The 17,785-nt window shown below is 45.0% G+C and overlaps 1 protein-coding gene across 2 annotated transcripts in view; it reads right to left on the bottom strand.

Moving 5' to 3' along the window:
• RASSF5 (Ras association domain family member 5) overlaps nt 1-17,785 on the bottom strand; it is a 112,762-nt gene that overhangs the window by 56,347 nt on the left and 38,630 nt on the right. For both annotated transcript variants that reach the window (XM_036753238.1, XM_036753239.1), the window contains exon 2: nt 10,786-10,907. In XM_036753238.1, coding sequence (XP_036609133.1) covers nt 10,786-10,907 — 122 coding nt within the window. The remainder of the gene's footprint in view (nt 1-10,785; nt 10,908-17,785) is intronic.

The following is a 17,785-nucleotide window of genomic DNA, read 5'->3' as shown; positions in this document are numbered from 1 at the left end:
TCGCCTGTTAACTAGAGGAATATGCCATGTATGCCACTATCCAAGCAATTATGAAAACTGTTAAACAGCACAGGGCCAAATATAAATCTCTGGGATATTCCACCAGAGATTTCCTGCCCCAGAGACAACTGAAATCTTTGCAAGTACTTTTAGAGTCTGGCCATCCAACCAGGGCGGAATCCATTTGATTGTGTTATCATCTAATAACATATCTCTCCTCCTCCACAAGAATTATTGGAATGGAAAACTTTATCAAAAGCTTTGCTAAATGTCTAGGTAGGCTATATTCACAGCATTCCTCATTTGCTAGTTTAGTAATGGTGCAAAAAAAGGAAATGAGCTTAGTCTGGCATGACTTGCTCTTAATGAAGTCATGCTTGCTCTTGGTAATCGCTGCTTCCCTTTCTAGACACTTGCCAACCCTCTCTTCAAAGATCTATTTTAGAATTTTCCCAAGAATCAAAGTCAAGCTCACTGGCCTATCACTTGCAGACTCGGTTCTCTTCCCTTTTTTGTTTTCGAAAGATCAGAACAACATTTGCCACTCTCCAGTCTTGTGTTTCATCTTCTCTTTTCCATGACGTTTCAAATAAATATTACTGATAGTGACCTAGAGGTAACATCTGCCAGTGCTTACAAGACCCAAGGATGTCATTCCCTGAGCCAAGTGACTTGAATTCCTTATGGGCAGAAAGTGCTTTCTTACTATCTTTTTATTTATCTTAATACTCCCCATTCATCATTTTTATCTGTGATTTTTAAGGTAAAGACATTCTCCTTTACAGAGGAAACAGAAGCAAATTAAGAATTAAATATAGCTGCCTTCTCTGTGTATTGTCAATGATCATCATTCTATCTGCCGTATACAGAGGTCCTCTACTTTCTTTGGTTCTCCATTTTTTTTCTCAATATAACTTTTTTAAAAAACCTTTTTTTGTTTTTCTTAATTTCCCTTAAGGGAAGGTGACTTGCTCAAAGTCATACTGGTAATATAGATTCTAAATTCTAAAACATTTACCTCCTATGTGCAAGGTACCATGCTTGTAAGTTCTTCAACTAGCATTTATAAAGTACCTACTGTGTACCAGGCTGCGTGCCAAGTGCTCAGGATACAAAAAGAGGCAAAAGACAGTCCCTGCCCTCAAGGAGCTTACAGTGCAATGTGGGAGACAGCATGCAAAGAATTCTATACAAACAATATATAGACAGGATAAATTGAAGATACCAAAAGAGGCCCTCATGTTCAGGGAAGACTGGGAAAGGCAGTCCTGCTTCTTGCAAAGATGAGACTTTAACTGACACTTGAAGCAAATCAGAGTTGGGAAGAGTGTCGCATTAAAGGAACAGCAAAGACGTCTGTGTCACTGGATAGCAGAGTATGTAGGTGGGGGCAGGGGGGGTAGTGTAAGAAGACTAGAAAGGCAGGAAGGGGTGAGGTTAAGAAGTGCTTTAAAAGCCAAATGGGATTTTATATTTGCTCCTGGGGGCAATAGGGAGCCAGCGTAGTTGATTGGATTGGGGAGGGGGGAGTAGGGAGGTGACTTGCTCAGACTTACACTTTTAGGGAGATCAGTTTGCTAGGCTTATATAAGATCATGTCTCACTAGCCTGGGCAAGAAGCACAGAAAGTTTGTTGGGATGAGTGAGACTGAGAATCTGCAATGCCAAGGAGTCCTGGGAAGCTTCAGGTGAGCCAACTAGCCTGGTTTAGAACCACCGTGACCTCTCCCTCCATGTCTCAGTGGAAGCCAAGTTCTGAGTCCTATGTCTGGAGAAATGCAGAGATGATTTTCCTGTGCCTCCTCAGCTCCCCCGTGTGATGGTACCACGTAAAAGCATTGGCCCATCCATCAAAGGCAAGGCTGCCGAGGCTTAGGGTGGGCCAGGGAACCTCATCTTTCAGTGGGGTTTTGGAAAAGCCAGATCAGGGTTTGGAAGACAAGAACCCAGACAGCGATGTAAGCAAGGGGCCCTGAGCCAGGAAAGCTTGACTTCTATGCCAGCTGAGTCACTGTCTCCCTGCGGGCTCGGAGTGGGCTGCTTTTCGAGGGGGCCCTGCACTTCTCTGTCTGCCTCAGGGAAGACAGATGGAAATTTTTAAGGAGATTGTCTTTAGGGTCCCTTTGACCTCTAGCTACCTTTATCTCTACAGATGGGGCAGCCAGCAAAATTTTGTGATGGAAGGCACTGGGGTGGGGGAAGAGGGAGGGATAGCCCTTGCCTAGAAGGTACGGTTTGATCTGAGCTTTGAAGGAAATAAGGGATTTTACAAGGCAGCTTGGAGGCAGGGCTGGGGGTGGGAGGGTGAGGAGGTGGATTCCAACCTTGGGGAAAAGGCTGTGCAAAGCCTGAGGATCAGCGAAAAGGTCAGTCAGGCTAAACCGAAGAGGGTGGCAGGGAGTAATTCCTGAAATGGTGAGAAGGAGCAAGGTCGTGAAGGGCTTTAAATGTCAGAGTTTTGTCTTTGATCTGAGGTTAATAGGCAGCCCCCGGAGTTTATTGAGCAGGGGAGTGACATGGTCAGAACTGTGCTTCTGAGTCATTTTGGTAACCATAGGGAGAACAGGTGGAAGAGGAAAAGAGAAGCAACTTCTCTTTTGTTTGTTAAATTGAAAAATGGTCCTGTTGGGACCTCTTGGCAAGGAGTCAGTGACTACTACTTGTCATCTTTTTTACTGATCATTCTCTAGATGGCTTTTTTCTTGATGGCCCCTACATATCATTCTTTCACTTGCTTTCCTCGGGAGGGGAGGGAGACTGAATAGTAGGTCAGCGAAAGAAGGCTGGATTTGGAATCAGTCAGACCCCCAAATCCAAGTAGCAAGTCACTAACAGGATGACAAATGTAGAGCTAGAACGGACCTTCTCTTGGCTCTGGGCATTTTCTCTGGCTGTCCCCCACGCCTGGAACACTCTCCTTCCTCTGATCTAACTACTGACCTCTCTCGCTTCCTTTGTGTCCCCAGTATATTTCCACCTTTTGCAGGAAGCCTCCCCTAATCCTTCTTAATTCTAGTGCCTTCCCTGTGATAATCCCTCCCTCTTCATCCCATATGTACCTTGCTTTGTATAGATTTGTTTATGTGTTGTATCCCCCATTAGAGTGTAAGCTCCTTCAGGCCAGGGACCGGGTTTTTTTTGTTTTGTTTTGTTTTGTTTTGCCTCTCTTTGTATACTTAGCACAGTGCCTGGCGCATGCTGCTGCTGCTGCTGTTGCTTCAGTTGCATCCGACTCTTCACGACCCCCTTTGGGACTTTCTTGGCAAAAATACTGGAGTGGTTTGCCATTTACTTCTCCAGTTCATTTTCCAGATGAGGAAACTGAGGCCAACAGGGCTGGTTTCACTTGCCCAGGGTCACACAGCTAGTATCTGAGGACAGATGTGAACTCAGGAAGAGGAGTCTTCCAGACTCCAAGTCCAACACTCTATCTACTGTGCCCATAGTAGGTGCTTACTAAGTTTTTTTTTTTAATCAATTGTTTAATCTGGTCCAACCCTCATTTTTTACTGTTGAGGAAACCAAGTCTCAGAGAGACTGTGATTTGCTTAGGGTCACCCAGGCAGTAAGCAGCAGATCCCAAGACTCCAAGTCCCTTCCACTGTCCTAAACTGCCTCCTAATTCAACCTCTGAGGCCTAGTTTCCTCATAGGTAAAGTTCTAGATTGAACTAGAGGACCTCGAAGTTCCCTCCCAGTTCTAAGTTATGGCCCTGTGATTCTCAGGGCTCTATTCAGGGGTGCAGTGAGAGTCAGAGGAGAAAATGAATGTAAATCACATTGTAAATCTTAAAGTCCCCAATAAAATATCAGTTGTTATTATGATTAGGAGTTCCCCCAGGCCTCCAGTGGGCTGACGACTTCACTCCTGGAGCTTTCTCCTATACTCCCAAGAGCTCCAGCAACAGTTGTAGAACAATACAAGGGTGTGGTGGTAAATGTTTAACAACTGGCTGGGGAGGGGGTGGGAATTAGAAGGAGGAAATGTGTGTGTACCCATTCTTTAGAGTTTAATCTCATTGTTCTTAAGTGTAGAAATCAAAACCACAAATCAGGTCCTGGTTTGTAGCCTATTTCTGAAATTTAAATGTCCCCAGTGAAATTTTAACAATCGGCTCTCCACTGTGAGAGCAGCAATCCTGCTCCACTGCTCATGCACTCTTTAGACTTTTAAATCCTCTGGGCTTCATTTAGTATTCTGATCTACAAACTAGGAGCAATCAAAGGCCTTGAATTCTCCTCCTCCTCATCCTTTTCTGTGTTCTGAGGAAAACCAATGTTTGCTCAGCAGGAGTCAGCTCAAGCCACAAAGTCTGGGGCCAAAACATCTTTGTGGAGTATAGGGAAGGGTGGGTCTCCTGAGGGCAGGAACTGATTTTTCATTTTGTCTTGGAATCTGCAGTGCCCAGCACAGCATAGGTGTTTAATAAATGCCCCTTGAATCAAACTGAATGAAAATAGCAGCAACCTTCTAGTTATTTGAATCCATAACCCCCTGTGCCCTGTCTTATGAGTGGGATCTGGCATAAAAAACATCCTCTGAGCTCAGCTCCCAAGTACTAGGCTGTGGCCTGCCCTCTCCCCAGCACCTCTAAGGGAAGTATCATCATCATCAATCTTTACATAATGCTTTAAGGTTTATAAAGTCTTTTACAATTATCTCATTTGGCCCTCATGACAACTCTGAGGGAGATGCTATTGTCCCATTTCACAGATAAGGAGACTGAGGTGTGCAGAGGTTACATGGCCTGCCCGTGGTCACACAGCTGGATGTGAGACTTGACCCCAGGTTCCTTCCAACTCCAGGTTGAGTGCTTTTTCCACCATTCATTTAATCAGCAGACATTTATAATGCACCTACTATGTGCCAGATGCCATGCGTAGGTGGGGACCCAAAAAACTAAAAAAGGTTCCTTCCTTCAAGGAGCTTTCATCCTGAGCAAATACATACACAGAAATTTAGATACTAAATATATGCAAAGTATAGGCCAAGCAGTTTCCAAGGGGAGAGCACTAGAGGCAGCTCTGGAGAAAGCAGAGCATGGTCAGAGGCCCAGGTGAGGAGGCAGCCGTTCCACTCTGTGTACCATAGGACTCCGACAGGATGTTTTTGGATCACCTCTAAGGTGCTTCCCAGCTCTCTCTCCTCTGTGTGCCCTTCATTGCTCATTACCTTTTTGTAAATAAGATTCTTTAATCCTCTGGGCCACAATGTTCACTTCTATAAATTGGGAATAACCACCCTGGGCTCTCCCCCTCCTCATTTTACTTCCCATTCCTGGTTTTGATATTGACCTGCTAGCAGTGTGTTCACCAGGCTCCATGCTGGCTTAGACAGCATAGTGAATGCATTCCAGAGGGAGGAGGAAGGTCCCTTGCCAGCTGGGGGCTTTTCTGAAAGATCCCTGTTGCCTAAGCAGATGAGTTAAACATCCCAAGCTCTCCAAGAAAATGGCAAGGTGGTGTGTCAAGTAAACTGAGCTAGGTGGTCATCTCCAGGTAAGAGAAGAACTCAACCAAGAAACTTAAAAAATAATCATATTGTTCTGGATATGAACTCAGAGGACCTGGGTCCAATCCCCTACTCCTATGCAGGTCAATCCTTTGGGTCTCAGTGTCCTAAACTGTAAAAAAAGAATTTTGGATTGGGTAACCCCCAACATCCCTTCCAGCTCCCAATCTAGGACCCAAAATTAATAGTTTATTATAAAAACTGTTACGAGAGAGAAGAACATTTCTAGGAGGGGCAGGCAAAGTAACTCAGTTTGATACAAAGATGTGGTCTAGCCCTGGCTGAGCTGAAAAACGTAGCCAGGCTTGTGGAAAACAAACAGCGGCTTCACTCCAGCCTGTGCTGACTCCCAGAACTGCCAAGTCCCAGCACTCAGTCTCTTCTCCTATCTGCTGATAGCTGCTCAGGACCCCCAGGGACTTTCTGGTTCTTCTGACATTGGCTTTATCACCCATCATTCTCTTTGGTACAGCTGACCCAATCACAGTCCTGGAAGAACTGAGTTAGACAGGGTTGGGAGATCCAGCCACCATCCAGCTCCAGAAGGGGGTGGCTATGTTCCAGAACACTGATTTCAGAGCTCTGGGTCTCTGCTGAAATTCTGTCTCCAGAGACCTTCAGGAGAAGGAGGAGAGGGAAGAAATCTCCCAGACACACCCAGTTTTCTCAGATTATCCTGCAGAACAGGTGATGGTATCAACCTTTCCAATTGGCAAATCAGACCCAGGCAGTGTGCTATAAGGGTAGCAGCCTTGGTCTTAGAGTCAAAAGAGCTAGGTTCATATCCTGTCTCTTACACTTACAAATGACAAGAAACTGAGAAAATCACCTAAACATTCTTAGCTTCAGTTTCCTGATCTGTGAAATGAGAGAAATTATACTTGCGCCACCCCACTTCCCAGGATGATGGCGAGGAACACTCTCGAAACCGTAAAGTGCTATTATAAAGGATTATTAATATTGTTGTGATAATAATAATTGTGTTATAATTTGTCAAGTGGCTTAGGGGATAGAGAGCTGGCCTAGAATCCTTAAAATACTATATAAATGTGAATTAATATTATTGTTTTTATTATAATTTTTGAGTCAACATGACCTGGGATAGAGATAAACCAGAAAGACCTAGATTTGGGTCTCACTTCTGCCTCATTCTGGCTATGTCACCCTGGATAAATCACTCGACAAATGCACCATGAACTCTCTAATACTAAATTGCTGAGAAGGGGCTGATGTGCTGTGGTAAGAGTTTCCTTACGGGGAGTTCCTTATACTAGTAAAATCATAGGCCTAGTCCAAAAAAAATAAAATCCTCTAGTCATCCACTCTCCTACAGCTTGTGAGGAGTCAGGAGGACCAAACTAGCTGACCAGAAAAGGAACTGCCCGGGCTCCATTCCAAATCACAGAAGGGTGGTCTCTCCATCCCTTCCATTAACATCTAGGGAGATAGGAGGTGGAGTGTTGAGTGTGAGGATCGGAGAGAAGCCCAGGTTATCTGGATGGAGGAGGACAGGAGGGATGACTAATGGACAGTGAGGCTGGAAAATACATTGGTGAAGGGCTTTAAAAGCTAAATATGACCCTAGAGGTAGCCAGAGGAAGCCACTGGAGTTTATCGAGTAATGGAATGATACACGGCCAGATCTGTGATGAAGGAAAGTCACTTTAACAGTGTGGGAGGATTGAAATGGGGAGAGCATTGGGGCAAGGAGACTCACTAGGAGGCCACTGCTATAGTTCAGTAGAGAGACAATGAGAGCCTGAACTGAGGTGGTAACTATGAGGGTCCAGAGAAAAGGGGTTGGATGTAAGGGATGTGAATCAGTCAATCAGCATTTACTAAGTGCTGACTCTGTGTCAGGCACTGTGCTAAGGGCTGGGGACATAAAGAAAGGCCTCAAGGTGCTCACAATCTAATGGGAGACACAAACAGGCACACAGCTGTATACAGGATAAATAGGAAGAGACCAGAATGAAAAGGGTCAGGAAAGCCTTCCTGTAGCAGGTGGGATTTTGGTTGGGACTTGAAGGAAGCCAGGGAAGTGATGGAGATGAGGGAGAGCATTCCAGGAGGATAGAGAAGTTATGAAGAAAATTTTTCCACCTTCTCCTGCCCTTCCCTGATCTCCAGCCTCAGGTGAGAATTGGATTGACCTTGCCTCTGACCTCGGGCCGTCCATCTCCAGCTGGGCCTGTTCTCTACTCTGCTGACCCACCTGTCTAGTCCCTCAGGATCAGAGGCCACCACTGCTCAGCCCAGGCCCTCCCCAGCTCTTGACCCCGGAGTGGAATGTGTGTGGACACTGAGAAATTTGGCCACCAATAAATATGTGGGATGAAGAGGAGAGAGGAACTGAGGGTACTGGGAGATGAAGAGAACAGTGGTGTCTTTAACAGAGATAGGGAACCAAATGTATTTATTTGATAATGGGTCAAGTTGTATGAGAGGCAATGAGGACAGAGAGTAGGTCTCAGAGTCGGGAAGCCCAGATCCCATCTCTGACATAATGGCTGCATTACCCCAGGTAAATTACTGAACCTGTAAGCCTCCCAGGGAACATTCTATAATGATAATTTGCTGCAGGTGTTCATCTGCATTGGTAGAGGGAGTTTCTTCCCTGCAGAATCCTACATGAATGATACGTAGATCCCTTCCCCGAAAAAAATGGCAAGTCACATGTGTCACTGCAAGGTCTCAGAAATGAGTGTGGATAGTCACCCATTCACCTATGGTCATGTGACATAGACTCAAGGCCCTTCAGCATCCTGATGCCCTTCTCTGGACACTCTCTAGCTTCTCAGTGTCTTGTGCTCAGAACTGAAGAGGCTGGTGAGACTATCTCCTCCCTATTCCTGGAAGCTGGGCCCCTCCTCATACTGCCCAAGGGCATCCATCAGCAGCCTTTCTGGCCGCCACCCCCCAACTACTGACTCACTGAGCTTTCAAGGTCCACTAAACCCCCCAGATCTTTTTCAGAATAGTTCTTGTCTAGCCATGCCTCCCCAGCCTTATACTTCTGAAGCTAATTTTTTTTTGTACCCAGGTGTTAGACTTTATATCAATCAGTACTGAATTTCATTCAGTCCCAAACTCAAACCTATCAAGATCCTTCTGTCACCCAGTATGACATCTTTGTGTCCCCCGTTCTCAGCACAGTGCCTGGTGCAGCTTTGTCTTATCTCCAGATTTCATGAGTGTATCTGAGTCATTGATATAAAGGTTAAATAGCATAGAACCAAGCAGAGATCCCTGAGGCACAAAGGTGAGATTCTGGGAAAATACTGGAGCAGAACTAGGCAGAGAAGACATGGAGTGGACACAAAATGGCCATAGCTGACCTTGTGGCTAAGAACGAAACTAATGACAGACACTCCTTCTTACGCTTACCCTTGAGGGCCTAAGGGTGGGGGTAAGAAGTGTATATGTACATATAACCTGTATCAGATAGGTTGCCATCTTGGGGAGGGGAGACGGGAGGGAGGGAGAAAAATCTGGAACTCAAAATCTTATAAAAAATCTTAACATGTAATTGGAAAAAAATAAAGTACTATTTACAATTTTAAAAAGAAGTGTATGTATCTGTGTGTATAGATAGGTGTAGATATGTGTGTATGTGTGTTTACTGTGTATACGCGTATAGATAGATGTATATGTGTGTATATGTGTGTGCATGCATCCCTGGGATTTTGATGCAGATGAGGAGGCTATAATTGGCCTGGTACACAGAGGGAAGAATGGGAAATAGATCACGGGTCTAACTACTGGAATGACCAACTCAGGGTTCAGTCTGAGCAAAGAGTTTTTTCAGTGATGTATATTATTATAGGTCCCCCAAAGCAGAGAAGAATAAGTGAATCTGAACCTGATTGGACACAGGGTGAGCCACCTGTGTTCTTACAGAAGAAGGTTTGGTAAGTGGTAGGGGCAGGAGGCAGAGAAGGAGGCCATCAGGGACTCTGTCTAAAGCATTGATTTGCCTCACCAGGGCAAGTTTGAGAGTAACCCATTCCCTGCCCCCATGGAGTGAGGGAATCGATTAAGGGGACAATCACACCTAAAGGGAAGGGCTGAGAAAGAATGAATAAGGGTAGGAGGCAGAGAGAGGGAATAGCTGGTTCCCTCTTCAGCCTCTTAACCCCCAACCAGTGCTAGACTCATTAGACAGACAGTGATTTATTATTATTTTTCCATTTCCAAGAGAGAAAGCTGGGGCTCAGAGGGTTTAGGCACTTTGCTCATAGTCCCATAGCCAACAACCTGGTTCTGTTACCTATTACCTATGAGGTCTTCAGTAAATCACTTATGCTCCCAGGATCACAGATTTAGAAGGCCAACCCCTCTCACTTTACAGAGAAGATCCTGAGGGTTATGTGCTTTGCCCAAGGTCATACAGATAGGTAAGTAGCAGAGCTAGGATTCAAACACGGGTCATCTTTCTTCTAATCCAATGCTCTTTTTACCCCCTTTCTACTTCTTTGGGTCTCAATTTCTTCATTTTTAAAATGGGACAATAGGACTATGTTCTCTAAGGTCCTTTTCAGCTCTAAATGCTACGATCCTGTTAGTATTAGAGATGGGACCATTCCAAGCTCAGCACACTTATCACTACACCACATGGTCTTTTGGATCATGGATGGGTCCCCAATCTCCACCCCCCACCCTTACACCCCAACACCCCAAGGCTATTCTTTCCCTCAGAGCTTGTTACTCACCCTTAATCACAATGTCATGGTAACACCTTCTAGTTATAGCATGTTTTTAAAAAAACTTTTTAAAGTTATTTTCCCATCTGTGATGTTATTCCTACTACATCCTTGTGAAATAGGCAGGGCTTTCTCTAGACAACAAATGAAATGACAAAAAGGCTTGTCCTTGAAGAGTCTTCCATGCAGCATCAGTTATTGTGCTTGCTCTCTGTCTGTCTCTGTCTCTGCCTCTCTCTCTGTCTTTCCCTCTCTCTCTCTCTCTCTCTCTCTCTCTCTCTCTCTCTCTCTCTCTCTCTCTCTCTCTCTCTCTCTCTCTCCCCCTCCCCACCCCCTTGGAGGACTATCAAAGGCATTGTCTGTTGGTCCCCTTGAGATCCACAGGCATCCAAAATTGGAGGCAATCCAAAACCCCAAGTTGCCATTACAGAAAGGGTGAACCCAGTGACCAGAGATGCTGAACAGAAGAACTTTGAAACCAACGCTTGCTTTCCAGAACATCTAAAGGACAAAATTAGGGCCACTACCTGGAGCTGAAACCCAGAGCCCATGTGGGGTCTCTAGTGCCTACCTGGCTGAAGCTTGGGGTGAGGGTGGTTTCTGGTGATGTTCTGTCCCGGGACTGCCCCTGCTGATGACTGCAGTCCAGCTGGATTAGGCTTCGGCATTCCTGGTGGCAGGTGTACTTGCAGTCTGGGAGGAAAGAACCAAAAAGGAATTAGAGACCAGATAATGCTTCTATATTTCTGTCCAGAAAAGTAATCAAGGAGGTCATATTTGGTTCTATACAGACACATATAGGGTGTCTAGGTGGTACAGTGGATAGAACGGGGAGTCAGGAAGACCTAAGTTCAAATCCAACATCAGACACTTATTTAGCTGTGTGACCCTGGGCAAGTCACTTAACCACTGCCTCAGTTTCCTTATCTGTAAAAACAGGATAATAATGGCACGTACATCCCAAAGTTGTTGTAAGGATCAAATGAGATAATATTTATTAAGCACTTCGCAAACCTTAAAGCACTATATAGATGATGATATGATGATAATGATTATGTAGACACAACCCTGGAGAAAAGATGCAGATAATCAGAACGGAAGGAGAAAGAGTAGAGAATAAAATCTACCTTCATCATCACTTACTTGAATAAGAGGAAGAAAAAGTTTAGGACAGAAAGACAATGTGGTTAAGGGACTCCCTAGCTTTGCCTCCTGCTATATATGCTATATATGATCCTGAAAAAATCACTTCTCTGGATCTCCGTTTCCTCACCTATAAAGTGAGGCAGTAGGAACAAACGATTTTCAAGGTCCTTTTAGCAATTAGGTAAACCCCAGGCTCTGAGGCAGATCTAAGGTGTCTATTTGGATAAGGTGTCTATCTGGACCTCAGGCTCCTCATCTGTATAGGACAGAGACTATCAGCCTTGACTATCTCACAAGCACAGAGTAGGAATAATTTCATAGATGTGAAAGTACTTTGAAAAAAAATGAAAAGTACTGCTATAAACCTAAGGCATTATTATGACATTGTGGGCCAGAGGTCATAGTTAACCTGAACCTGGCCTGCACATTATATGTTTAATAAAGGCTGTTCAATAAATAAAATGTTTTATATTAATTATAGAATGGATTAAAGTAAGCCAGGCTGCAAGATATGATTCCCAAATCACAATATTTCACAAGCGGAAGGTACCTCCGACATCATCCTCACCTCTGCAGCTTAGAATTCCTTATTTCCTTCAGGACTCATGTCACGCACTGCCTTGGTCACCAAGCCTTCCTCAGTCCTCTAATTCTCACTCCCACTACCTTGTATTTGTTTTTAATGTAGTCTATATGCACTAATTTATGTGTATGTTGCCTCTTCCAATATGAATGGAAGCTCCTGGAGGACAGGGATTGTTTTCACCTTGGTCTTGGCAGTCCCAGAACCTAGTACATTGTCTGTACATAGTAGGTACTTAGTATATATCTTAATTAATTGGTTGATCTAGCCAATAATCCTCTCTCCCCAACAAGTAGTAAGCCAAACTTTGCTTTAAAACCTCCAGGGAAGGGAAATTCACTACCTCCCAAGGCTGTCCATTCAACTTTTGGACAGATCTAATTGTCAGGAACTTTTCCCTGCTTTCTAGCCTAAATTGGTCTCTTTGTACCTCCCACCTGGTTCCTGGTTCTTCCCCCTGTGGCCAAGTCGAAGCAAGTCTAATCTCTCTGCCCTGTGATAGATAGCTCTTCAGATGACTGAGGACAGATTACCCCCTTCCATTCCCAAACATCCAACACCAAGTATTCTCTTCTCTAAGCTAAAGAAAATCCACAATTTCTTGCAACTGATTCTCAACATGAGATGAACTGAGGCCCTTTACCTGGTTCCTTTCCTCAAGAGATTCTCCAGCTTACAATGTCCTTTCTGACATTCAGAGCTCAGGCAAGAGCACAATGCTCCAAATGTGGTCTGACAGGGCAGAGTATAGAGGACTGTCACCTTATTTTTAGAAACTATACTTCTCAATTCAGTCTAAGATCACATTTATTGTTGTTGTTAAGTTGTTTCAGTCATATCAAACTCTCCATGACCCATGTGGGGTTTTCTTGGGAAAGATACTGGAGTGGTTTGCCATTCCTTCTCCAGCTCATTTTACAGGTGAGGAAACTCAGGCAAACAGGGTTAAGTGACTTACCCAGGGTCACACAGCTAGTAAGTGTCTGAGGCTGGATTTGAACTCATGAGAATGAGTCTTCCTGTTTCCAAGCCCAGTGTTCTAATCTAACTGTGCCATCTAGTTGCCCCAAGATCACATTAGTTTTTCTTATCTGTCATTAAATTGTTACCTCATGCTGAACTTGTAATCAATCCAATAACAGCCCCCCCAACCATCACTACTAATCTTTTTCAGACAAACTACTATCTAGCCATGCTTTTTCCATCTTGTCCTTCTGTAGTTGATTTTTTAAAGCCACATGTAAAAATTTACATTTATCCCTATTAAATTTCATTTTATTAGATTCAGCCCAACATTCTAACCTGTTATTTTGGATCTGTCATCTGTGTTAGCTGTCTCCTTCAACTCTGTGTCAATAAACATGCATTGATTAAGTATCTACTGTGTACCAGACACTGTTCCTAAAACATGGGAACACCAATACAAAAACGAGGAGACAACATATACATTTGTAAGTATATACAGAATAAATAAAAATAATATAAGGTAATTAGGGAAGGAAGATACTAGCAGGTGTGGCCATCAGCAAGGATGCTGACTACTACATTGTGCCAGATTAGAGTCTTGGAGAAAGTGAAGGATTTTATGAGATAAGGAAGGAGAGCATTCTAAGCATGGAGATGGGAGATGGGATGTTGTATATGAGACACAGGCAGAAAGCTGGTTTAGCTGGACCTTACAACGGGTTTTTAGCTAAGATATTGATAAAAATGTTGAACAACACAGAATCAGCACAGATCCCTGGTGCAGCCCACTGGAATCCTCTTCCCAAGTTGACATTGAACCATTAATGGCTGCTCTTTGAGTCTGGCCAATCAACTAATTCTGAATTCTCAGGGGCCAGAGAGATAATAAGGTTGAGTGTGACCTGGGTAGGCTCAGGTCATTGTCTTTCTCTAGCCACACCCTGCTTTCTTTGTCAAACGGGGAGAGTCACCAGTTAGAGGAAGATCTGTGGGAGGCTCCTACAAATCAGGTTGGACAGGGATTGGACCTGAGATAGGGAAATCCTGGGTGAGAAAACTCCTCCACCAATTCAGGTCAACACTTTCTTTGTAACATAGTCTTAGAGATTTGCTAGGGCACTGAGAGGTCAAGTGATTTGTCCAGAGTCACAGTGCTATTATGTGTCAAAGGTGAGACTTGAACCTGTGTCTTCTTGGTTCCAAGGTCAGTGCTTAATGCACTACATGTCGAGTCTCTCAAGAAGAGAAAGGTAGCACCTTAAAAACTAGGCTTCACTCTTCTAGCCAGTGCAGAATGCCAAGGGGAAAGACACGGAAGGAGAGCCACAGAATGTTAGAAGGGGTCTTAGAGATCCTCTGCTCCAACTTCTTCATCTTCCATGTGACAAAGCTGAGCCCCCGAGGAGTGACAAGATTTGCCCAGTCATACGGTGAGAAGCAGAAGACTATAAGGATGTTGCTGTTCGTGACCCTATTTGGGGATTTTCTTGGCAAAGACAGTGGAACAGATCACCCTTTCCTTCTCCTGCTCATTTTATAGATGAGAAAACTGAGGCAAACAGGGTTAAGTGACTTGCCCAGGGTCACACAACTAGTAAGTATCTGAGGCTGGAATTGAACTCAGGAAGATGAGTCTTTCTGACTCCAGGCCTGGCACTCAACCACTTAGCTGCCCTGCTATGGTAATATCTTCCAGATCTCCCAGAGGGTTTCAGTCCGGGTGAATACCTTCTGGAACATCCTTAGCAGATGGGAAGAAGAAAAGAAAGGACAGACAGAAGAAAGAGGTCAGGAGGTAAAGAACAGAGAAGGGGAGCGGATAGAGAGGGTGGATGGAGGCTGAAATAGGAGAGAGAAATCAATACAAATCCATCAATGCTAGCACTCAAGGCGAATTCTCATAGATTGCTGGCGCAGCAGAACCAGCCAATACCACCTGGCCCAGAGGCAACTTGGGCTGACGATGGCACAGAGCTCAGCAAGGGGAAGAGCAGGAATCTGATGGGGAATATTTTCTTTTCATTATAAAAACAAAGAGCACGTGGGGTGGTGGTGTGTTTTAAGGAAGGAGGAAGCAGTGAATTTAGCCTTTTTTGGCCAAACCGAGTATTTCGTGCCTAAATAGGGTGGAGACACGAAGGGCAAGTCTTCCCCTGGCCTCCCCGTTAGTGCTCGGAACAAGCTGAGGCTTTGTTATCAAAGCCCAGGGGCCAGAGCCACAAAGCGGGTCATTGTTTACCTGGGTCCTACCCCCATCACAGACCTACGCTGGCACCTGGCAGGGCTGGAGAGATGAGGAATGCCAAGGGGCTGCCAAGAACGGGGTCAGGGGAAGAGAAGGAGAGCTGGCATCTGTCCCCACTATAAAGTTACGGAGCACTGCCACCTACCCTGGTGACTGGACAAACCGTTGGGAAAGGAGGAGGTCTTCCATCCTTGGGTAGCACTACCTACTGCTGAGAGAGAAGTTGCTCAGTCATTGCAGACTCTTTGTGACCCCATTTGGGGTTTTCTTGGCAAAGATACTGGAGTGATTCGCCATTTCCTTCTTCAGCTCATTTTACAAATGAGGAAACTGAGGCAAATAGGGTTAAGTGACTTGCCCAGGGTCACACAGCTAGTAATTATCTGAAGCCAAATTTGAACTCAAGTCTTCCTGACCCCAGTCCTGGAAGTAGCATCCTCAATTCAACGTACAGTTATCCCTTCCACATTGTGGGGGTTAGGGGTGCCATGCCCCCTCAATCTGGGAAATCTGCATAACCATTTTAGCCTTCCCTTTGTACCAGAGAAGAAGTCTGAGTTATTATGGTATTAAAAGATAAAATATGCTGATATTATACAATACTATACATGTATTTCATGCATTTCTGAGTTTCTAAGCTTTTTCTGTGTGGTCTGCTGGCTGAGTGTCATCTGCAGCTTCTCCCCAAAAATCCTCATTTAATTTCTTTTTTTGGAAGGGGGAAGGCAGGACAATTGGGGTTAAGTGACTTGCCCAAGGTCACACAGCTAGTAAGTGTGTCAAGTGTCTGAGGGCAGATTTGAACTCAGGTCCTCCTGACTTCAGGGCCGGTGCTCTACTCACCGCACCACCTAGCTGCACCCTCATTTAATTTCTTACGCTGACCCATGATATATCAAAACCACGATGGGGAAGGTCACAATGTGGAAGGGATAACTGTAAACATTTATGTAGTACCTGCTGTATACAGAGTATCATGCTAGGGGTTAGGGGAAGATACAAAGTTTCGATCAGTCTACGCCTCTATCCTCCCAGAGCTTGTGGTCCGGGCGTTGGATACGACGCTGCTTAAGTCACAATTAGAAGAGAAATGCATCAAAGTAGGCACGATGAAAGTGTTAATGAAGGGGTCCGTGCACTGTGGGGGTACCCAGAGCATGCTTTCTGTAGGAGGTGGCATTTCACAAGATGGTAGATTTAGAACTGGAAAAGAATGCATCTAGCCTAATTTTACAGATGAAGAAACCCAGAGAGAAGTGGGCTGCCCAAACTGCTCAGGCAGCAATTAGCAGTTCCAGCATTTGAACCCGGGCCCCCTGCCTCCAAATCCAGTGCTTTTCCCACTGATAGCCTCATAGGATAGTCATCGGAGTACAGGAAGGAACCTCAGAGGACACCTAGTCCAATCCCCTCGTTTTACAGATGAGGAGACCAAGGCTCATGAGGCCTTGCACGAGGTCCCATAGGGAATAAGCAGAAAGGCCAAAATTCGAATTCTGGTCTTGTGAATTCATGCCCAACACTCCCAAGTTCAACGTTCTATCTACTGTACTGCAATGACTTTCTTCCACTTGGCGTTTAACAAGTAGCTAGGAAATTCGGCAGGTAATAAGAGGGAAGGAAGGCCAGTTCAGAGGCTGGAAAAGTATAGGGCTATCCAAGAATGATGAGAATATAGAGTCTGTGAAGGAGAATGATAGGGGACAAAAGGCATCACACCTACCTACCTAGAAGCAGCTGGACTGAGAGTCAGGAAGCCTCAGACATTTAACATGTCTGCCTCAATTTCTTCAATGTAAAATAGGGATCATCACAGCACCTCCTTTCTAGGGTTGCTTCAAGGATCAAACGAGGTAATTTTGTAAAGTGCTTAGCACAGTGTCTGGCACATAGTAGGGACTTAATAGATGCTTGACAGATGCCACAGTCTCTAGCCTGATGCTGAGCTGTACAGAGCTGGGGGATGGAAGGAATGAAGGAGAACCAAGAATTGAAAAAAACCAAGACTGTGCTTCAGCGATATCCTGTGTCAGACTCCATAATCACAGTCTGCAGCTAAACCACCGAGGCACAGTGTGGCATCCCCTGCTTCTGGAAACACCAAGGCAAGGATTTGGGGGATAGCAGAGATGAAATCACAACTCCCCTGGCCCTCCCCCAAGTGCCCCCACACTGGGCACACCCAGTGGTTTCAGGGCATTAAGTACATCTAAGTGTATCACATGTCTGTTCTGTTTGTAAAGCAGTGCCCATTAGCTAAGACAAAGGGACCCAGGCCTCCCACAATGATTTTTCCCCTCAAGGACTCCTCTCCCCACATGAGGTCACATAGGTTAAGTGCCAGGTAAGTAGTAAATATAGTAAGTGCTACTGGAATTGGGGTGAGGGGCAGGAGAAGAAGAAAGAGGGAGAACAACAGGGAGACACAGACAGAAATAGAGAGTGAAACGAGACAGAGTGCACTGTGGGCTGAGGAGGCTTCAGGTGGGAGAGGGGACCTGAGCCAGGCTCTGAAGGGTTCAGAGTTCACCAACTCATACCCCTCACATCATGGTGTCCTGAAATGGAGCCCCCAATAACATCAGTGGGGAGGAAGTCTCAAGTCAGGGAGAGCAGAAACCCTGCTTCTAA

The sequence above is a fragment of the Trichosurus vulpecula genome, chromosome 4 (genome assembly GCF_011100635.1).
Source record: "Trichosurus vulpecula isolate mTriVul1 chromosome 4, mTriVul1.pri, whole genome shotgun sequence".
Lineage (NCBI taxonomy): Eukaryota > Metazoa > Chordata > Mammalia > Diprotodontia > Phalangeridae > Trichosurus > Trichosurus vulpecula.
The sequence above is the reverse complement of the archived record's forward strand: the minus strand, read 5'-3'. Positions and strand labels throughout refer to the sequence as shown.